A 24306-nucleotide genomic window follows, 5' to 3' on the forward strand; every position below is an offset into this window, starting at 1 on the left:
CGTCTGTTGCCAAAGTTGCCATAAACACCAAATGGTGTTTCTGTGGACGTTAAATTGTCTTGCAGCATCACGTTGACTCGATCCTGTTTCAAGCATACCAATGGCTCGCAGACGCTCATTTTTGGACAGGCGTGATATTTCGTAATGTTGAATAATTGTGTAATGTTGTTGTTTTTCTGAGTGGTTGTTGTCAGCACGATGCTAAACAATGCATATGGAATCCCGTTACCTCACATGTTTTTATACCCATTCTTGGGTAGTGAAATGCATGGGGCTTGCATAGAAGTCAACTTTTGCATGGAATGCATGCTTTTCTGTAGAAGTTGCGTTTTTGTGACTTGATTCCATACATGCATGTACTACAATATTGAAAACCAAACTTTACTTGTTTGAAAAATACACTTAACGATTGGTATCACAGGAACTTTTGTTGTTGAGTATATATATACACTATTGGACAACAATAGACAGACAAAGAGACAATGGCGTTACCCTGGACATGGGACTTATTGATGTGATAACAGACACGGCCCAGGGGGGAATAGATTAAGGCTATGAATGTCTTAATGTGAAATGCTGTGTTAAGACAATGGTACAACTGACTGCTGTTACGCATGGATAACATCATGTTAAATAGACCAGTAGTCCAAATTTCCTAAACGATATGTACTCAACACTGTACAAAAGGGATGTAGTTCAGAAGCTATAATTCTGTAACATTGCGTTGTCCAGAGTACAGTTAAGTCACTCTGTGATACAATCAATCAGCCCTAGCTTTACGATCACTAGGGTTTAGTGGCTAATATAGAATCTATAGCGGCTCTTTATACCCTTCAAACAAAAATGTCGAAAAAGCAGGATGGAATGATTTAGTGTCGAATATGTTGGCTACTGGAAACTGTCCTGGAACATTCATACAAGCCACTTTCACCCGCTACGTATATTCAGTATTGATTCAAAAGTGGAATCACTCTTGTGGCGTCACTATACCCATGCTTATTCCTCCCTCGTTCCATCCTGTGATACACATTATCCTAACAGTGTTCCCTACCACGCTTTTCTGTCACTAAATCACACGACAAATTATTTAATACCATGTCATTCATGCGTATCGGCGAGTTCGACGTCTGACGCTTGGAACCGTTTTCAGTTCGCGCCACATCGGCTCATTCCTCACCATCGGCATCGGGATCACTCGTAAGCGTCCGTAGACTTAAGTCGCGACATTCCATCGTCACCACTCACCCCTTTCCGTGACCTGCATGAGGACCCATCCTCCTAGAGATGAATGCGGAAATACGACAAACCAATCAGAATACGCGTATGGCTTCAAATTCTTCGATCAAAGAAAACCTCAGGAATAATTTTATATTTTATATATGTCTTGCATCTAAAAATTTACCTAAGATAAAGTTAAAAGTTATAACTGTATAATACCGCATGTCCCGATGTGAATATTTATTTTCATTCACTCATTTTAGATTCAAACTGAGTTCAAGCACGTGTAGCGCCGTCATTTCCGGCCACCCTTTTCTTGTTTACCTCGGCGGCGAAGTTTAGGGTTGAGATTTGATGTGGTTTTTAAAAAAAATAAATACGAGGTAAGATGACCACAGATTAACACGATTGTGTAGCCTATGGTTTGTTTAGCGTGCCAATAGGTTGAAATAAGTGACATTCATATTCCAAGCTGAGCTGTGATTCGAACCCAGTGCGAAATATTGAATAAGGATCAAGATGGCCGGTGTCACTCCTTGTCTGTATGTATATAGAGGGGTGTTTTTTTGTTCTATACGAATATATACTAGCCACATTAAGAAACTGTGCACGGAGAAAATATAGATATAAGGGCTTACCGTCCATATATGAAATATAGGTTTGAACACAGCAATTATTAGAGACATTTAAACGCTCATGCACGTGCCATGCGATATGACGTCATTGATGGGGGCCTTTGGACGTGCAATGTGTTACTGCACGTGCATCCTGTGCAGCTGTACACAGCATGTGCAACTCAATATTCGCTGTCACTTTGGAAAGCATGATCTGTGGTCATTCAAAAATTCAAAACTTTTCAGCCGCAGACACAAGCATATCACAAGCAAATCATGCCAAGATTAACAGCTGCACAGCGCCATGAAGCCATTGGAATGATCCGAGCGGGAATGAGGCAACAACAGGTGGCAACACATTTCCAATGCCATCGTAACACGATATCGGCATTGGTGAGGCGTTATCAGAACACAAATGACGTTGCCGACCAACCACGTTCAGGACGTCCCCGAGTAACGACGCCAAGACAGGACAGATGGATTCGAGTTACACATCTCCGACACAGGTTCCAAACGGCAGTAACGACGTCCCGGACAATTTCTGGACTGCGCCGTATCCATCCCAACACTGTCAGGAATCGTTTACGTCAGTACGGGATTCGACCACGACGCCCTGCCATACGTCCCATCCTGACACACCGTCATCGAGTCAACCGTCTAAGATGGTGTCGAAATCATGTTCGCCAACCTCGAATATGGTGGAGAAATGTTGTCTTTACAGATGAATCGAGGTTCAACATTTCCCACAGTGACGGACGCCAACGTGTCTACCGGCGTTTGGGAGAACGTTATGCACGCAACTATATTGTGGAGAGGAATCGTTTTGGAGGTGGCTCTGTGATGATTTGGGGTGGGATAACAGCACGGCACCGAACCCCTTTGGTGGTTGTTCAGGGCAATCTCACCGGTGTTGGCTACAGAGATCAGATTCTGAGGCCTGTGGTCATTCCTTTCCTGCAACGTCATGGCTGGGGATTGACATTTCAACAGGACAACGCTCGTCCTCACACGGCTAGGGTCGCAATGGATTTCCTTCACCATAACAATGTCATGTTACTTCCATGGCCTGCAATTTCTCCAGATCTCTCCCCAATAGAGCATGTGTGGGATGAAATGGAGCGCCGTCTGCGTCGTCTTCCACATCCTCCAGATAACGTCCGTGACTTGGCACAGGATTTGAGGAGGATATGGCAGGCCATTCCCCAGGCCTTCCATGCCCATTTGGTGGACTCCATGCGTCGCCGATGCACTGCTGTGATTCACGCACAGGGTGGTCATACCCGTTATTGACTTTGTGACTTTATCGTATGACCCCCTACTCCATTTTGATCTTCTGACGTCATCGTAACAGATGTTGTTCAGGTCCCGTTGACATTTTCTTACGGTCCGATCATTCAGCTGCTACAGTGTCTGCATCATTTTGTTCTTGCTGTGTTGCATTTCAATCCAGAAATGTGCTCCCATGCCGGGGCTCAATGCTGAGCAGATACAGCAGCTTGTTCACTTTGGATCCAATGACCTATGTCCCATCACTGGAGTTGTTCGACCAAATGAATATGGATGCAGCTCCGATATTTTGTTATAAGAGCTATTGGCGGTAGAGTGGTGAGACACACCATTCAGTATCAACATTTCCTGAAAGACCGGGTGCACCTCAACAGGCAGGGGCAAGAGGTATTTTGCAGTGCCTTGTGTAGGACCCTTGTGTGAATGTTTGTCGGTTGCCTCCCCGACTAACATTTGTAGAGTAGTAATTATGCAAGTGACGACAACTCGCCCACAGGGACAATAACATCAATGTTTTTGGCACTGTTCATGGTGTATGAGAGGGGGTCGTACATATTTAAATCCCTCTCTATAAAAATCCCGGCGCGATGCTGTTTGGCTCACACACTTAATCAGCAAGTTTAAGTGAGTGAATGAATTGGGTTTACACCGCTTTTAACTGTATTCGAGTTATATCACGCCATGTCAGCTTGATGTGAGAGGAAAGTCCGAAGTGGTACAGGTCTTAGGCGTTAACCACTTTGGAGAAACTCACAAGTAACAGAGATTATTATACGAGCATATGTCTCATACTTATACTACGAAACGAGTGTCAGACTTCTTGTATTTTCAGGGCGAGAGCGAGGGTAATATACGAATTCTTACACGAGTTGCGTAAAATCAGTTTGACACAGATGCAATGTAATCAATTCGTTATTATCCTTTATTTCTTAATTGTTTTAGCTCCCCGTTAGAAAAATGCACTGATCACGACCGCCGTATTAGAAAAACATCAACTCACGAATCACGTCAACTATCTTCAGCTATGATGTCGTTGCTTGTGGGACGTCATTCCGACCTTACGTCACAATAAGATTCAAATGACGTCAACAAAGCCTTACGGATGACGTCAACAATAGACTGGTGCGCGTGAAGTGATATTTGCTCTAGTGAACATACGGTTTTTATAAACACGGTTATTTCTAACCCAACTGGTAATAACAGGTATTATTAACCTATTTAAGAATACAGTTTAGTCCAAACAGAAGGGGATTTTTCAATTATTTGTTTTGCTGTTCCAAATATTTTTTTTTATACCAGGGAGACTTTAGACTCCGTGATTATACTGATGAGCACCACTAATATATAATCTTTGGCTGGTGCGACGGACGTTGTAACGATGTCGACAGCTTCAAAGACAAAATGAAAAAGGACAGACAACACGTGCGGGAATAAAAAAGACGGAGCTATATTTCCGTAAATCGTAGACTCTGCGATAATTTGTTTTAGGAAACTAGAAATTCGTTATGTATTTTCCCGAGCAAGATGATGTAAAATCAGACGCAAGGACGGGCTACACACACCCTTTATAAATATTTGCCTGGTTATGTAGTACAGGCGGGAGTCGAAAGTAACATTCAAAGTATACAGTATAGACAGCTTGGGAGAAGGCATCAAGATGTCGGATGGCTGTCACTGCATGAGTTGGCTGGTTCCCGTTCGTTTTTTTCTGAGGTGCACGAAGTTGAAGGGGGCGTGGCGAAAAAGGTCACGTGATGCGACTAACTTTAGCTTACAGCGAAGTTTAGCAACTTTGCGTTTGTTACAAGGGGTATCCTAGAAGATATAAAAATTCCACGAAACTACTGATTTGGTCTGAATATTCTACGGACTGTTCTATATGATCATATCTGACGTGCCCACACTGTGCGGTATCAGTGTATAATTCAGTGGACTTACACTCTGTTGGTAACAGACACCAGAACGGCAGAAGAAATACCGACGTTAGACGGCCCGGTTGAAACGGTAACACGTCAAAATAGACATCGCGTAGAAACAGTCAAAACGGCCGTGAATTAATTTGATCTGTATACAGTGAAGGCATGATAATTTGAATAAATAAATAAAACAATAGATGCACAAAGGTTTAGCCACTACTAATAGCTTATTCGCTTCTGACAGTGCAGTATTAATTTCCAAAACTTCCAAAAAGGTGAGGTGAAGCATTGGTTAAGATAGGCATTTCTCAATTTTGACTTTGCATGTTAATTTGATATTAGTAGTTTCGTATTCCTTTCAACCATCGTGAGCACAGTTAACTCCAGTTATTGTAGATGACTTTGCAACAGTCATGATTGTTTACCAGAAATATGTTAAAATATTTAATTAGACCAAAATTCAAATATTTTTTTTCAAGAATGTTCCTCTGAGAATTATTAGAAAACTTCTAGAGGGCTTAAACGTGAAGGAATCGAAGCTTATATTATTGATATTATTTGAAAAGCTATTGTTAGTGTGTCATAATCCGGTCCGTGAAAATCCAGGTTAGAATAGATCTTCAGAAACCCATCGCTTGTCGTAAGAGACATCTCATGGGGTTGGGTGGTCAGGCCCGCTGACATGGTTGATGTATGACATCGCATCCCAAGTGCGTAGATCAATGCTTATGATGTCAATCAATAGATTGTTTCATTCAGGCTCGATTATTTACAGACCGCCATCATATAGCTGGAATATTGCTGAACAAACAAACAAACAAACAAACACAAGCATCTGTAGGCGTTGATTACAGTGTATGAATTCTTTTCTTGGTGAACACCTTTTCATAGCACACCTTAACCAAACTGTTCAGAGAATTCATAACAATTTAGGTGGGTACATTTGGTTCAGTCATGTCATGCAATTTGTTGCATCCCTTACCATTGCCAGGTTCTTCTGTTTCGGGTTTGAAACCTGGATTGGCCCTGATTGTGCACTTCTAAAGCTTTCACAAATGAGATGATCCAAATGCCAGAGCAAGATAATTGTGTTTAGATTTCCACAAACCTATCTTCCTGTGTCGTACCTTATTAATTTTCTAAATTTGTTTCAGAGTGGCATTGTCTCTGTTAGCGGACATACTACAACACGGCCAGAGCTTGGTGGACCAAGTACTCTTTCAACTGTTTTGATTGGACCATCTCGAGGTAAAGTAACGTTTTTCTTTGTTTATTTGCATCTAACATTTTGCACAATTATTTCTATATTTTTAACTTCTATTACATTAAAAAAAAATTCCCAAAGTACCTGTAAACAAAAAAAAAACCATTCAGATTTAACATGTCATTAAGTTATAGTGGCCTTAGACTGCTGTTGTATCTTTTAAATTGTAATGACAACTCAAACTGCTATGGTTGACTAAAAAAATACTCCTGGTTTTCAGTCACAACCGCATCATGATAAAGTCTGCAGAACATTTCGGGGGTTTTTTTTCCATAAAAAAACATCAGTTAATATTCTGTGTCTCGAACACAAACCTCAGCAGTGAAATATTGCAATACTAGGATAAACCTGATAAAATAGAGTGCAGAGTTACTTCTCTTTACATCATGTCACATGAGCACTGATCTATTGCACATCTCCTGTTTGGATCATGGTGGCAGATTCTGAGGAGTTTGTGTGCTTGTTTTGCCATTTGCAAATTTTCAGGAAAATCACTGGAGATAATAATTTAATATTTATATATTTACTGTATGCTAGGCATTGTTTTAGATAATGAGATTAATATTACTGTGTGTAATTGTCTCTTAAAAAAATAAGCCTGAAATAGCAATCAGCTGTACATCCCACATTTTCTTCCTTATCTATCAGTTATTCACTTTAAAAAATACCCAAAATCATAACTGAGAATAATTTGTAATGCTGTGATAGAAATACATTGTGTCTCTAACTCCTCATGTTCATTTTAAGGGGTCAGTAGAGTTATTGTAAATAATGGTGAGTTTAGTGCGATCTGCTGATCAGTTTACACCATCTTTCCTAGGCAAGGGAGTTAACTTACTTTAAAAGTCCAGCTTCCACCCTTGCCAAACTAGGCCTTGAAATTCTAAGTTATGTTTTGGCTGGACTACGAGTCTATGCATAGTCCAATCAAAATTGCATTACATAATCGACATGTGGTTCGTAAACTGCTGTTAAGATTGCTGTTTGGGAGGGACATAGAAGGGACATAACTCTTAAAAGCAAATTCCAACCTAGTTTGGCAAGGATGGAAACTGGGCTTTTATAGTCCGTTAACTCAAAAAGTTGAGTTCAATCACGATTTTGCCGAAATTAATATAAACAATATTTAATGATATCTTCGATTAAGTTAATATAATAGATAACAAACAAACTACTGTCACAAGCCTAATTATAAACATAATGCTGAGTGTTGCGTTGAGACAAAAACATGACATGATTCAATTCTATATACATATGATTATTTTTCAATTTGCAGATCCTGTATTGGAGACTCTAAATAAATGTAACAGAGTCATGCTTTTCTCTGCTATAATGGATTCAGACCTTTTTAACAGCAGCTTTGTCTCCAAAACCCGTAGACAACTCCCTGAAATGGAAAGAAAAGTCTTAGACCTAGCTGCGGCTACAGATATTGTACAAGGCATTTTCTACTCCATTGCCTTTACACAGGGAAGTCAGATGTTTGTGTCCTATTTTGAAAGTGGATGCTTCTCTGGAATCATGCCATCCATTTCCAATGTTCTTCAGGAATCGGATTCAACAGTCACTCAACTTTTACCATATAGGTGGTGATGTTAAGTATTAGTAATGTCTGTCCTTCAATACAGTTATCATAGTATGGATTCATACCAATTTCATGAAGTCAGAAAATTATTATTATCTATCTGTATAGCATTTAGCAGTCTGCAACTTTAGCCACTAGTTGGAAGCCCAAGGCTAGTAAAATTCTGTTTGGTCTATTAAACGCAGTTAAGAATAGTCCATATAACAACACTACATTCTACTGAAAATGATCCTAAGAGCCGACCTCAGACTAGTACCAGTAGTAGTCTTAGCAGTTTTTGGAGACTGATTATGTGTTACTTTACTAGCCTATATAGCACGAGTGGTGCAGCCCTGAATATAATACATTTATGAATTATGCACATTATATCTTTTTTGTCCTAAGAATACTCGCCCGCAAAGACTTGAACAAGAAAGTTCTACAGCAGCAAAAGGCAGCACTCTCTCGAAGCAAAAGCCATGTGAAACAGAATGGGCATACTGATGGTAATGTATATAGATAAATATATTGTGCTGTAAAAGGTAGCAGTTTAAATGGCATGTTGACAATCTTTGATATATTGGAAGCATTTTATTGAGCATTGTAATTTGGTACATATTCTCAATTTGAATTTAATTCTGGTTCCTTTGTCAGCCAGTTTTCCATGTATGAATCAATTTGTATTTTATTGGACATATATGTGCAGTAATGATATAAGTTGTGTGGAAACCTCTGTTACCTTTGTTGCATTTTCTTGTTCACCGAGTAAAACCTTTTTGATCAGTATATTTTGAGACTACGAGCCCAAACTTGGTTCTTAGCATCATATTCAGTATATTTTAGTGTTATCATATGGCATTACTAGACCAAAGAGACTTTTTAAAAACCTGGGCTTCCCACTAGTGGCTAAAGCATTGAATTCTACATACCACTGCTCGAGTCCTGTAGTCCTTTGCAGTACTGCCCATTAGTTAAGGTATTATACGTACCAGTAGAAATTTACCCTTTTTAAGGGTTCTGCTGTATGTTATCATTATAAGGACAAGTGTACTAAAACTGTTAGTTTCTATTGCTGGTATGGCACTCCAATGTGTCAAGCCCTGAGTAATCTGTGGAGTAGCTGTATTGAACTCAAAGTATGTTGACATTCATCATGTTCATCTCTTATTATGCACATACCACTACCTTAACAGCAGTTGTTATGATTGCATACTTTAGATTTTCTTTGTAAGTATGTTTATTTTCATTGTGATCATAGTCATAGTTGCTCACATTTAATGATATACCCAGTAGTTTGCTTTTGTTAGTTACATCTTATATTAGTCTAATTTCCATACGTTTCATCACTATGTTATGTTTTATTTCTGTTACTAAAGACCACAGTGGACAATACATTTTCTACGAAATGTTATTCTCATTTGGTGCCATCTATGTCAAATAATTTATATGAATTTATACATGAGAGGACAAGTATTGAAAAAGTAATTATTGTATATACCAACTTGGTTTGGAAAAATAGCAATAACATTATTGTAATGTTTGATTAGGTTTGTTTAAGGCATCATCAGGTTTTTTCATTGTTTGTAATTTTCATGGGTTTCTTTCAGCCTTGTGTTTCTTTAAGTATAAACATAATAAAGTATAGTTGGCCATGAATATAATAAGAACAAATTAAACTTTTTAAAAACTTTTGTAGTTAATCAGCATGATCAGAGCAATGTTGTTGTTTTTCAGGACCCAAGAGACAATGCTACAGCCAGTATTTCAACAGCAGATGGAGTATATGCAAAGTAGTGTTTGATAAGTTGTCCATTCTTGCACAGTCTGAAGACATATCCAACAAGCGTCAGGTATCATCTGTGATTTTCCACTGTCAAGAAGAATGCAGATGAAATCACATACATGACCGGTGTAACTTTATATACAAGTTCCATAGTTACAGTATAAATGTTTTTATCTTGGCAGTGCCACTATCAATCTCATTTCACAAATGCTAAACTTTGAAAGGCCATCATTATGCATCCTCCTCCTGTTATGAATGTAACCAAATAGTCAATAAACAAAAGTCAGTGTTTGTTTTTAGCTCACCTGACTGATATTATCAAGTTTCATTTACCACAAAGTTTGCTTATTTACAAACCGTCTCAATCTTGCTCACTCACTACTCCCTTCTTGGGGTGAAACCGCACATTGGTGCATCGATGCATCGTCATTTTTTTGTATCAATACAAGACGATATCGACACTTGATAAAATTAATTACTTACTGCTCGTTTGATGACACCAAGCATTTTTGTCAGTCAAATATAGCGAAATGTGTTGTAATTAGGGTTTCAAGTTCACTACTAAAAATAGCCGCTGCAAAACATGTCTACAGCTATTTTGACCTTTTTATAGTCAAGAAGTTTCCACATGATTTGAAGCAGTTCTACAATACGTATTGTATCGTGATCTTGCTGTTGTGTTTCACTGTACTCCCTTCACCTATGATAGTAACACATTTATTTGACTATTTTAACAGGCCTCTACACATATTTGGGCTTCATGACACTGATACACTTTTGCAAGTTCTAAAGCATCACAGAATCCATGGAAACCACGTTATAGATGACCCTGTGGACTTCAGCAGCTTGAAAAAAGAAATAAAACCCAAAAGTGTTGAAGAAGAGTTCCACATTTTGTCATCAGTATCAAACTATCACTGGTACAATGACCAAAAAGCGAGCTACATGCAGTACTTTTCTACATACAATGAAGACACAAGGAAGTACCCTGCCTTTTTTTAAGAAATAAAATCATATTTCACTTCTGAATTGGATGTCAAGAAAAGTAAAGTCAAAGTGTGAAGATGCTTTCTGCTCAACATGCTCAGGGAACAGTGAAGACTCCACTCACTCATCACAGACTACATCCATGCAGCCTCCACAGAAACGAAGATGAATTGCAAACCATGTGACATCAGACAACTTTGCCCATTCTCTCAACCTACACGAAGACATAGTCACTTCTAATGTTGCTCAACCATCATTGCTGTTTGACAACTTCTCAACTTCTCATTGAAGGTGGCACTATTCTCTGGCAATCTCATTTCTTTACAAAGGATGTGTTGATTATGAGTGACTATTGTCCTGAAAGTGGAAAGTTCAAGCCCCAGTCATACTGCAAAGTGACAATGCTTCATGAGGAGGAGGATACAACACATCTCCAGTGTTCTTGTTCTGTTTACAAGATGTCATGTTAACGAAAGTTACATTGAAAATGACAACACAGAAGAAACATATCTAGACACATCAGGTGTTACATGCATGCATGCCCGATTTGTGAAAGAGTATTTACTGCAAGATTATCACAATCTCTTCAGTTCAGAATTTCAACCTGAATCTGACAAAGATAAAAAGTTAAGGGATTCAATGTTAGTGCAAAATCATGAAATAGTGCTGGTTGCAGAATCTCCTTGTGTAACCAAATATACAGTCAAAGGAAGAAATGAAAATGTTGAATTTGTACATGTCAACAATGATACCTGGACTATTTCATGTCAATCAGGACTTTGTTCTGTTGGAAAATCTAAAACTGTAAAGAACTTAGAGGCATTCCAAAGGCTCTGTCCACATTTATTGTCAATGAAAGAAAACCAACAACTCTGGATTCCTTCAACATCAACTGAGAACACTGAGGAACTAATGATCCCTTCTTCTTCTACCCCGGTACATTCACTGAAAAGGTATGTTAAACCATGCAACAAAACCTTCGTTTGTATCTTATAATTAAAAGTACATGTAGGTATTGGGTCATGAGTATTCCGCCTGTCCTGGCTTTGTTATCAGCAAAATCTGAATCAAAGTTACTTCAAGATGTAATACCTATATATAGGGGTGGCTACTGGGTGTTATTTTCACTATTGTAGTTGTATTGTAATAGTAGCCCGCACTATCATGACTATTGCAATAGTATTGTGATATGCACCGTAAACAATGGGGAATTAAATTCTGGAAAAATATATCTGTCATACATAAACATTTCCGGCTGTCAGCGTAAACCACGAAATTTATCTTTCAACTCTCCTTTTTTTTCACCAAAATAATATTCTAATAAGAGCCCCCAATTTCTAATTTTGAGAGCGCCTAGGCCGCTTATTACGTCGAATACGGTATTAATTTTTATGCATACTATTAACATTACCAAGGTGTTTTTAGTTTCCTGTCGATATAGAGCAAATAACTGCAATAGTTTTATAGTTTGATATACCAGTACCGGTATTGTAAAATTACTATCGTAATTGGTTCATTATTTACTGATTGATACATTTTTGTGGTTTGTTGTTAAATTCAGATCTGATGCATCCATTCTTCTTAGTATTAATAAACATAATATGTCAAATACTGATAAATACTGTTCAGGAACATATGGTTGAAAAAAGGCACATTTCTTTCCATTTAGTCAAAATTGCTGATTTTATCCTTGGAATTGTTTCCTTTTAACATGTTCATAAAACTGTTATTGCTAATGTTTGCACTTTCATCACAAGTCAAACTTGAATGTCGACACTGGCTTCTGGGACTTTGGATCACTGAGTAAACATATTCCAACTGCTCAGAGTTGCCCAAAATACAGGGAGTAAGTAGTATCTTTATCTTTAATTGCTCTGCTGTGTGAACTATTTGTGTATAGATTTCATATAGTCTGACAACAAAACACTGCAATGGAACTATCTAAATTCAAATGTAAGCTATTGAAGTCAATGCTTATTATTCATGTTTCCTAACATTAAAACATGTCAAGTGCACATTGTTTCCTCCACTGCTCTTTGTTAAAATGTTGTGTATCATATTGTATTTTAAGGGATTAATTAGGACATATCTTGTTGTATTTCAGAAATACTGGTTTTGTCAGTATTATCTTGCTTTGTCCTGCACTACCAGAAAACTGTTCATGTGGGGTATGTATGAATTTCCAAGCACAGTATGTCCAGTTTGCTTTATCGCTGATAGCCATAGGGACTGGAGGGATTTATCCACACCTGCTCAAATTGACTTGAATGCCATATATGTATAATCTTATGATGGATCATAATTTAAGTAATTTTAGAAAAATGCTAATTTTTAACCAAACGATTAAATAAATCCTAATTTGCCTGCCAGGGGCACATGGTTAAGAATCAGCTTAAAAAACTACCTGACAGTTGCAGGTCATTTTGACTTTTTGTAACCTTATCAAACAGAACTTTGTTACCAAAAGGTCACTCTGACAGCCTTTGCTTTCAGTTCATGTCTGATGTTGTCCAATCACAAGATGTTGGCATATATATATATTTTAGATCCATTTACAAGATTAAGGATGACTGGAAGAATGTATACTGTAGGGGTCAGATAATGCTCAAAATGTACTGAGGACAATCCATGAATTTACAGGTCCAATTCATATGTTACTACTGGTCCTTGTTGCGTTATCAATCATGCACCAAGCTTTAATCTTTTTTCAGTGCACCTTCCATGATGTACAAACACCAGATGGCATTAACCTACTACAGCAGCACAGCACGAAAACAACACTTTACACCCGACTAGCCCCTATTATGGCAAATGTTTGCTGTATTATACAGAGGAAGAGGACAGTATTCCTTTTTGGAGGAAGAAACCACCACTGTTGATGAACTGTCATGACTTTTTGTATAGAATTACAAGCTTTTCAAGTGACAGTGTCACATTCACTGGTTTCTGCAAAGAAATGGATCGTATATACAAGTCAAGACACATTGTCTCAGAGTACATTTAACAACTGTTTTTTTCTCCTGGGCAGCTAATATGAAGATTGACTTCAGGAAGATTGGAGATCCATTCTGTAAATCTTCCGAAGTACTTGCATGTGATGGAACCAGTCAGTTTTAGAGATGTCAAACTTATTCGGCCCGAAAAACATAATCTTTTGCAGAGTTCTTACACCTCACAATTTGCAGCTGAAATACATGTACATTATTTTCATAGTGTACCTTGCAGACTATGCAAAGAAATGCTTACATATTTACCTGCTTACCAGGATGCACATAGCATCCCTAAATCTTACAATCCAGAAAGTGGCGTGGCATATCATTTTACTGAAAGTGGAGAACAGGTTAGAAAACTCCCTATCTACAACCTAAATAAGATCAGCAAAACTAAAATTTATGATGACCTACCAGCAGCAGATGAAAGATGTAACAAGGACTTCCCTAGAGTCAGCACAAGTGGACGCAGTAGTTTGTTTTTCTGGTTTTGTTCCATTCATGGTCATTGTCTTGGGTTCCACATAATTCCTGAAAGTGAAGGCAGAAAAGATCCATTTGCTTCCATGTTCAGGTACCTGCCTGAACCACCAACACATGTACTTTATGACTTTGCTTGTTCACTTTCTGAATACTGCTTGAATAGACAACCTTCATTCTTTAAAGGCACTTGATTCTTCCATGATTATTTCCATGGTTGTACGCATGTATGTGGCGATGCTTTCAAGTCTTCAGTGTTTGAAAATGTGGGTGTCAACACCGAAATCTGTGAGCAGTTCAATTCACAGTTCCTTACAAAATATCAAAGCAACTTCAACTCATTTGAGCCAGAGCAAGTTTTGTTTTCTTCTTCTTCTGGAGCAATCAAAATGGAATTAGAGAAAAACTGAAATGTTTTATCAACGATTGCATGTTGCTTTAGATGGTTCAAAGTAAAATGTGATGAATAGTACTCACTAACATCAATGTTGCATGATACCGGTGATGTAGGACTGGCTCTAAGACTGTATATTAAAGTCGTTCAAGCCCAACTAGGTTACTCCGTGCATAAGAGGTTTTTCTAGGCACTTTGTTCTGTAATACTCTGCTGTAGATGAATGATATTTTTCCAGTTATATCTATGTTGTCATACTGCTTTCCTCAAACTTTTTACATTTATGGTTTATTTTGTTGTAGTTTGAACAGTGAAATGAGTCATACATAGATTTGTTTATTTGCTTTAATGTTAGTCTTAATAAAAAGATAAAACTTACAAAATGTGTTTATTTATTTTGTTGAGAACACATATTACCTATCTGTGTAACAAAAGTATTCATTCAACAATAATACCACCAGTCAAATACTAAAGAATCTTGCAACAATACAGCACACAAACAACTTCAAACAAGTAAAAAGTAAATGAGTTATTACATGAAACTCAATGAATATATTAAAAAATGCATCTTAACAAAGCCAATAATAGGAACATGCGGGTATGGTGTTGTGTCATACATGATATTAACCCCATTTGAATACTGTAGACGTTATGGTTGGCCAACATACCCGCATCAGGAAGAGCTAGGGTTAGGTTATATATGTCAAGTCTGATGCCGCCACAGATATGTAACAGCCCTATTTGGATACTTACTGCAGACGTTTGGTTCGCCATCATGCCAATCGGCCGCATCGGGTTGGTTGGTTGGTTTGTTGTTTAACGCCGCACTCAGCTATATTCCAGCTATATGACGGCGGTCTGTAAATAATCGAGTCTGGACCAGACAATCCAGTAATTGACATCATGAGCATCGATCCACACAATTGGGATCGATGACATGTATTAACCAAGTCAGCGAGCCTGACCACCGGATCCCGTTAGTCGCCTTTTACGGCAAGCATGGGTTGCTGAAGACCTATTCTACCCCGGAATCTTCACGGGTCTGGCCGCATCAGGAAGAGCAAGGGTTAGGTTATATATGTCAAGTCTGATGCCGCCACAGGTATTTAACAACCCTATTTGGATACTGCAGACGTTATGGTTCGCCATCATACCGTTCGGTCGCATCAGGAAGAGCTAGGGTTAGGTTATATATGTCAAGTCTGATGCCGCCACAGATATGTAACAGCCCTATTTGGGTTAAGGTTTCTACCCAATATATGCCTGACAGTGATTTACAACTGGGTTATTCCTAAATACAGACGCTGATGTTCTCGTATCTCAACATAAACATGAATCATGAGGTTCTATGGTTAGGTTTTCTACCCAATATATGTCCGACAGTGATGTAAAACTGGGTTATTCCCGATACAGACGCTGATATCACGAAATCTCAACAGAAACACGAATGATAAGGCGCTAGGGTTAGGGTTTTTACTCAATATATGCCCGGCACTGATGTAAAATTGGATTATTCTTGAATCAGACGCAGTTTTCGTATCTCAACAGAAACACGAATGATAAGGTGCTAGGGTTAGGGTTTCTACTCAATATATGTCCGGCACTGATGTAAAACTGGATTATTCTTGAATCAGACGCAGATGTCACGAAATTTCAACAGAAACATGAATGATAAGGTGCTAGGGTTAGGGTTTCTACTCAATATATGTCCGACAGTGATGTAAAACTGGGTTATTCCCGATACAGACGCTGATATCACGAAATCTCAACAGAAACACGAATGATAAGGCGCTAGGGTTAGGGTTTCTACTCAATATATGTCCGACAGCGATGTAAAACTGGATTATTCTTGAATCAGGCGCAGATGTTTTCGTATCTCAACAGAAACACGAATGATAAGGTGCTAGGGTTAGGGTTTCTACTCAATATGTGTCCAGCACTGATGTAAAATTTGATTATTCTTGAATCAGACGCAGATATCACGAAATCTCAACAGAAACACGAATGATAAGGTGCTAGGGTTAGGGTTTCTACTCAATATATGTCCGACAGTGATGTAAAACTGGATTATCCTTGAATCAGACGCAGATGTCACGAAATCTCAACAGAAACACGAATGATAAGGTGCTAGGGTTCGGGTTTCTACTCAATATGTGTCCGGCACTGATGTAAAATTTGATTATTCTTGAATCAGACGCAGATATCACGAAATCTCAACAGAAACACGAATGATAAGGTGCTAGGGTTAGGGTTTCTACTCAATATATGTCCGACAGCGATGTAAAACTGGATTATTCTTGAATCAGGCGCAGATGTTTTCGTATCTCAACAGAAACATGCATTATAAGGTGCTAGGGTTAGGGTTTCTACCCATTATGTGTCCGACAGTGATGTAAAAGTGGGTTATTCCTAAATACAGACGCTGTTGTTATGAAATCTCAACAGAAACATGAATGGTAAGGTTCTAGGGTTAGGGTTTCTACCCAGTATATGCCCGACAGTGATGTAAAACTGGATTATCCTTGAATCAGGCGCAGATGTTTTCGTATCTCAACAGAAACACGAATGATAAGGTGCTAGGGTTAGGGTTTCTACCCATTATATGTCCGACAGTGATGTAACACTGGATTATCCTTGAATCAGGCGCAGGTGTCACGAAATCTCAACAGAAACATACATGATAAGGTGCTAGGGTTAGGGTTTCTACTCAATATGTGTCCGACAGTGATGTAAAAATGGATTTTTCTGGAATCAGACGCAGCTGTTGTGGTATCTCAAAAGAACCCTCAGAAGAATCGTAAGGTTCTAAGGCTGGTGTTCCTTCCCAATATATGTCTTATTGTGTAGAAAACTGGGTCATTCCTGATACAGACACAGGTGTTACTGTATCTCAACAGAAATATGAATCATGAGGTGCTAGGGTTACCCAACACATGCTGAAAAGTGACAAGAAACTGCTTTCTTAGTCACACAGATCCTACTTATTAATTTCTGTCTTTATGGTACTGCAATTATGCTTAAGTAGAGTGAGTGAAACTTGGGTGCACAGGTGGCCCAATTGTCATGGTTGATGGACCTTGATGTGCAGTTAGTGCCAGGATGTCCTGGTCATGGGTTGAAATCGGGAATACAACCCTTCGTATCAGCACCACAATACCTCATGTGGTTGCATAGATCCGTGTCTCCCTTACAAATCACACTGCCACATGTCCATCTGTTCAGCTTAAGGTCACTATTCTCCAAACCAGTGATCAGAATGGATCCTCACATAACCAATCGACACAACTTTGCAGTGTTGAAGCATTTTAGACCATTAGGCCAACTTTTCTCTCAAACAGCATAAAACATCCACACTATGGTGATGGAGACACAACTAGTATCACATGTATTTCAATACTTTATTCTATTACAGAAATCCATTTTTTATACTTTATATAAATCAGTAGTGAAAACAAAAAACTTCTGAATAACATATTTGTGAAACTTAAAGATTGTGTCAGTTATCTTCAACTTGCTGAATATGAACATTATTAACATTTGGTCATGACAATATTAGTGCTGGAATCAAGAGTGCAGCGTCCAGTTCATGACATCGTTAAAGGGGATATCTGAAACCACAAAAAAAAAAAACTGAACGAGTTAAATGGTATAATTTAAACATACTGATTATCATTTTATTCTTCTTATCTATAAGGCTACAATATTTGCCAAAGAAAGGTGAATGAATTTGGTAATGATAGCCCATAGCCTGGTTAAAAATAGTGCTACAACAGTGTAGCTCACCTTCACATGTAGTCAACACTTTATAATGACCAAAAAGACAACCACTATACAGACACTATCATTGCTACCCTGCATATATATATTTTTATATTTTCCATATAAATACTGAGGACTAAAAAACACTAAAATATCTGAACAAATCATGCTATCATCTTGAGGAGAAACGCACACGGCACAAATTCAGCTCCCTCAGTCTGGCAAATTTAGAGAAGTTTACATTGCCAAATATGCATTTTGATAGAATTTAAAAGCATGGTCAAAGCAAGGTCAAAATTATGAATTATGAAAAAACAGAAATATTTTTTGAATCCCATAACATACACAAATATGCATTTTGATAGAATTTAAAAGCATGGTTAAAGCAAGGTCAAAATTATGAATTATGAAAAATCAGAAATATTTTTTTAATCCCAAATTTCATTAGAACTTGTACAAAACTGACTGAATAATGGCAATAAGAAGTTTCAGCTAACAGTGTAGTTCAAGTGCAAAGATCATACTGGAATTTGGATTTGAACGTCTTGAACAAATTCTGATGTGATCAACAAATGCGAAGTTTCAGCTTCAGTGGTCCAGTAGTTTCTGAGGAGGTGCTCACAACAGATAACTCATCATTGTAGATTGACATGCAGACGATATCTCGAACCTGGACATTAAAATACTGTAAAATTTGCATTTAATCTCAAACCTCAAATGAAATATTTCAAATATTTTACATTCACACATTTCTCTGCCTATTGATACAACAATTAGTGAAAGCACACTTTCAAGATTTATTATCTGGCATTGTGCTTAGCAACTGCTACACTTTTGATCATTCCAACCCGATAAGTACATAGAAAGTTGCACGATCAAAAACATAAGTTCAAATATTTGAAGGCAAGTGTTTTAAGAAGCACATAGTATTTCAAATAAAAATATGACTAAACTTAATCAATTGCTTAACTCTTTCATCACTGGCTGCCCCAGAGTTATGTCCCTTGAAACCCTGCAGTCCCTGACACTGACAAGGCCTGTACACTGGCCTCCCTGGCAGTATTATTGGAAAATCACACCATCATTTTTGATGCACTTTTTCTACCAGAAACTTGCTTTTAATATACATTGATCATATACCATTGTAAAGAGGATTAAGTATACTTTAATATTCTTTGTTGTTATTGTCTCTAACCTTTGTCATTATCTAATTACAGGTGTTTACAAGTGAAATAAAACTTGAAAACACTGAAAAAATGAAAACAGACAATGAATTTTGGCTCGAATTGTATTAAAAATCACAAAACTAAATCACAGATACAAGGTAAACATAACACAGTGGTCTTGTCATCTTGGACGGCACAGGTAATCGCAGGTGTTACAGGTAAATTCTCTTCATGCACATCTGTAAACAAATAAACAAGTTTACAACTCTTGGTACTGACTTTGTTTTCTATACTGATGTCACATATTACTTATGATACACCTACAGCCTCTTAGGTAAACTCGTTAACACAGGTAAACTTGTTAACGCAGGTAAACTCGTTAACACAGGTAAAAACAAATATTTGATTTATTTTGTTCTTTTTCAGGATTTGAAACAAAAATTAAGTATTTAAGTTTTTAAAAAGTAATTTATCACATTACATGAACATTGAACCACAGCTACTATAAGAATGACATCACAGGGAAGATATCACAGATTGATCTGAAGAGGGAAAGATTGTAAAAGGACAGAAAGATCGTAAATTCAAGTTCTGCAAATATAAAAGTTGTGATAACATATTTACAATACACTGCTATTTACAACTGCATAATAAATTAAATCAGTACTTTATTAAATCAATTGATAAATAAATAATTTATACAGTTACTAAAATTTAAATTAAGATGTAAAAAACAAGAGAACAAACATGATTATAGAAATAAATTTTATTCAAATTGTGCGAAATATAAGGACATACGACAAACCGGCAAACTACAATTCGGATTGCGATCAGAAAAATAAATTAAAAAAAAAAGAAACAAATACGTCATGCCACTCACCTTTGTTGTTGTTGTGATCGCTCATTCACGTGTAGGCTGCATTCTCATTCGTCGCACTGATAATCTGTTTAAACACAGAATCATTGTAAAACAGTTGGAAAAAATCAATAGCATGACTCTTCACTCACCGTACGTGTCAATATATATATATTCTTGAGTCCGGTCGCCTCTTCAAAATCCCTCATGTCTCCACTGTTGTGGTCCCTCTGCCACTCCCATTCTTGAAAGTTGGCGGGGGGGACACCTCGTCGAAACCGTCAAAATCTTCACCAAAATATTCGCGAAATTCCCTCTCCCCTTCGCTTAAATTATTCAATTCAAACACATTATTATTCCCGATAGAGTCGTTGTTAATCATCTGATCGCTATCCGAATCGTAGTTGGCCGCCATTACGCTTGATTTACGATTCAAGCGAGAAAAATACCTGTCGCGAAAACAGGTGACATCCGCGATTTTCGCGCCAAAAAGACGGGGAAATTCCATAGAATGACGTGTCAATCACGTGTAGATCTCGTTTCCATATTTAGAACGAGATTACACACGAGAAAGGAAGTAGAAAGAGCGATTTTGTAAACACGCTCGCGCCGCCCGATTTATCGGGCAGCCGGGTGTGGGGCTTGGACAGTTCTCGCCCGATTTTTCGGGCAGCCGGGTTCTGGGACACGGTTTATCCTGCCCGATAAATCGGGCAGTCGGGGCGAAAGGGTTAAGTGATCTGACTAAGCCTGTAAAAGGTGCTAGAATCTTTTATGATAAATTAATATCAAATGAAAATAATCTTAAAGGGGCACTGATCTAACGCAATTCCCTGGGACTGGTTGTTGCCTTTGTTATTGTTTTTCCCCAGTGAGTACCCGGATGTAGAGCAGAAATCTAGACTAGCTCGTGACCTCTGTTGCGCCATTCGTAAGCGCATTAGTCACTTTTATGGATACCGGTAGTAATAAGAGCGTATGGTCACATTGATCAACAAAATGAAATACAGTTTCCGAGATAATAAGGAAATGTAGGCATCTTTGTGGGTAGCATCGGTAATGGTGACGAAGTTTTGATAAGTCACTTGCTTGTTAATTTTGCGATTTTCGTTTACACTATTTTGACTTGCAACACAAAGTAAATATTTCACCTGAGCATTGCTTTTTTTTTAGTGTGTATATTTTTTTCAAATGAAGGAAAACAAAATGCAAATACCATAATTACAACTTACCAAATTTATCTGTATAAATAGGCAGCTTCCTTATTCGAGGAATGTATCCGTGAATATCCACACAAAGGAATAATATCCCACTCGTCTGCAGCTATACAAAATAACTTATTCGATGTCACGTGTCTCTGTAACTATCAAATATTCTAAAAGATATATATCGTTTCGGGTGTCAAGTCTCAAGGGTCGGCTGAGAAAGGCCACGTGACAACTATTTTCATTACGTCGACGGTTCCTAAAAAATCCATTGAGTTTGATAACAATGAGCAACCAATCAACGTATTATCAGTTAACCCTTTGAACAAATTGTATGTTGTTTTTACATCGGCACTTCACGCCATGATATGAGTGTATTCCCTTTGTTTTAGTAAACCTAGACATGTAAACACTCACTTTTGACATATCCACTGTGCAAGATAACAGTGATTAATCAATCAACGTATTTTCTGTTAATCCTTTGATGACTAGGAACGATCCGTTGATTTACAAAAAAAAGTAAATCAACTGATCATTCATCTCTTGCTGGGCTGCCACGTGCATATTACATAACCTCACTTCAAACCTGGATTTAGATTGAATAATTACCCCAGACACAATAAATGCCAAATGAGAACCTTTGTCAGGTAATCTAAGTGGTGCTACCACTAATTGTACCTGTAATAAATTCATTAACTGAGCATCAAGTGAATGACGACAAATACACAAGTGTAGGGTTATACGAGAAAACGTGTATGACAACAAGGGAGTAGTAATCGTATTACACAATCCGAAATCCGAAAATGCTTTCACTGCATGGATACTTTTTTTAGTATTAAACTATAACCATCTGGGGTATTTCCAAATGACGACTTCCGATGAGCTCCGCCGTTCTTTTTGTATGTTTGTTTAGGCTGAAGAAATTATTTAACATGCGCCCTTTGTCGAATCTTTATAGATCACAGTTAACCAATCAGCGTTTATGCAAAAATGCGTAAAACAAATATTGCCTCCAAGTTTATTTAGCTGTCCTTGCAGACGGTAGCCCAGTCTCTGGTCACGCTCAATTGCGTTGCGTATCATCCGGGTACTCACGGGGGAAAAAACAATAACAAAGGCAACAACCAGTCCGGGGAATGGCGTTAGATCAGTGCCCCTTTAAAGTTTTTAATTAATGGCAATTAACTTTTCACTGTGATTTTAATTGGAAAAAGATATTTACTGTTTATAGATATAAACTGAAGGATGTAAAACTTTTAGATTTTCAATACAGATTTCTACATGGAATTATCTACACAAATAAGGAACTATTAACAATGAATCTTGTAGACAACAGTGTTTGTAACTTTTGTAATGCTGTCAAAGAGGACGTCAGCCATGTCTTTTGGGAATGTAATGAAACTAAACAATTTTGGAATGATCTCGAACTTTGGCTTAACAATTATCTTCCGTAAAAAATTAAATTGACAAAATATCTTATTTGGTTTGGTTCTAACTACTCTAATACTTTAATCAATCATATAGTTTTATTGGGAAAAAGGCATATTCATGTAAGTGGAATTATAGGAACCAAACCGAAATTAGGCATACTTTTAAAATAGTTTAAAAACATATATTCAATCGAGAAATTGCTATAAAAAAAGGATGACAAAAGTAACTTTAACCAAAAATGGTTACCTTTATTCTCAGCATTTGATTCATAGCTCTCTGTTGATACATGATATGTTTGAGTCTGACTGTATGTTGCAACCGGCTTGGTTTGAAATAGGACCATGTTTGCTTCCAATCCTTTTATTTTCTAAAGAGTGTATTGTGCCATTCTATGCAAACCGAAATATGTCTTTGACGGAATACTGTATTAATCTACAACTCTGGGAACAATAAAAACGTTTATAAAAAAAACAAACTTGCATCAATTCAGAGCAGAATTGTTGATATGCTTAAAAATGTGTTTTGGGTTTTTTTTGGGGGGGGGGGGGGGGAAGGAGAAAGGAGAAGTATTTAAATTTATGTGACCCATTTATTTTACCTGAAGTTTAACCCAATCTGTGGTATCATGAAGGGTGTTTTAGCAAGAGATGACTGTATTTATGTTTATCTTCCAACATTACAAAAAGAACCAACATCAGATATTTCAAATCCTTATCTTGAACAAATATACAGTTTGGAATCCCAATAAAATTCACATTTCTAGAACTGATTTACCGCTCTGATAAATGGTACTTATGTGGCTGTTTTCTCAAAGTCATTTTTATTTTAACACTTAGATAAATCCATAACATTTAATACACTCCTGTGTCACCATTTACAGTGTTGATATTTTGTCCAATTCATTCATCACTCCAATTTACCGGTATATGCATAAAACCAAAAGGACTAAACGAAAATGCAGTAAATGTAGATAAGGGGGCACATGTGAAGAACAAAAGTAACAGCAGTTACAAAAATCATACTATAACCCAAAGTACAATGTAATATAATTTAGCATCATTGACAAATTCAATATGATTGACATGGCGGCCATATTTAGAATCTGATCCGATTTCAGTGATTGTCTTAGTTTTATTAAACACAGCAGTCCCCCATATATATTTTATCAGCTATATGAAGTTAACCTGGAAATAATTCAGTCTGGTCTGGAAAAACCAGTGATATTATCACTGTCATCTTGTTACAATAACAAGCAACTAACCAAGTCACCGAACCTGACCACCCAATCACTTAACTCGTCCCTTATAACAAGGATAGGTTGCAGTGGACCTATTCTAACACAGAATCACCACGGTGGACTGATTTTTGTGAACATTCATCTAGAGACCCCAC

At 37.6% G+C, this 24306-nt stretch overlaps 1 protein-coding gene and 1 pseudogene across 1 annotated transcript; both read left to right on the plus strand.

The window, feature by feature from the left end:
* The first annotated feature begins 7553 nt into the window (after positions 1-7553).
* LOC139464705 (uncharacterized) lies at positions 7554-10454 on the plus strand. The gene is made up of 4 exons (XM_071246225.1): positions 7554-7885; positions 8269-8369; positions 9598-9774; positions 10384-10454. The coding sequence occupies exons 1-3, from the start codon at positions 7554-7556 to the stop codon at positions 9753-9755; spliced, it is 591 nt and encodes a 196-aa protein (XP_071102326.1). The 3' UTR covers positions 9756-9774; positions 10384-10454.
* Positions 10296-12554, plus strand: LOC139464694 (uncharacterized; annotated as a pseudogene).
* Positions 12555-24306: the final 11752 nt, after the last annotated feature.

Source organism: Haliotis cracherodii, unplaced genomic scaffold (genome assembly GCF_022045235.1).
Source record: "Haliotis cracherodii isolate W230 unplaced genomic scaffold, xgHalCrac1.p SCAF_1, whole genome shotgun sequence".
NCBI classification, from domain to species: Eukaryota; Metazoa; Mollusca; class Gastropoda; order Lepetellida; family Haliotidae; genus Haliotis; species Haliotis cracherodii.

Excerpts from the sequence above, each read along its gene's own strand:
- LOC139464705 (XM_071246225.1), top strand. The coding sequence starts at position 7,554 with ATGATTATTTTTCAATTTGCAGATCCTGTATTGGAGACTCTAAATAAA. Across the intron at positions 7,886-8,268 it reads ACTCAACTTTTACCATATAG|AATACTCGCCCGCAAAGACT; the intron begins GTGGTGATGTTA and ends TTTTGTCCTAAG. Across the intron at positions 8,370-9,597 it reads ACAGAATGGGCATACTGATG|GACCCAAGAGACAATGCTAC; the intron begins GTAATGTATATA and ends GTTGTTTTTCAG.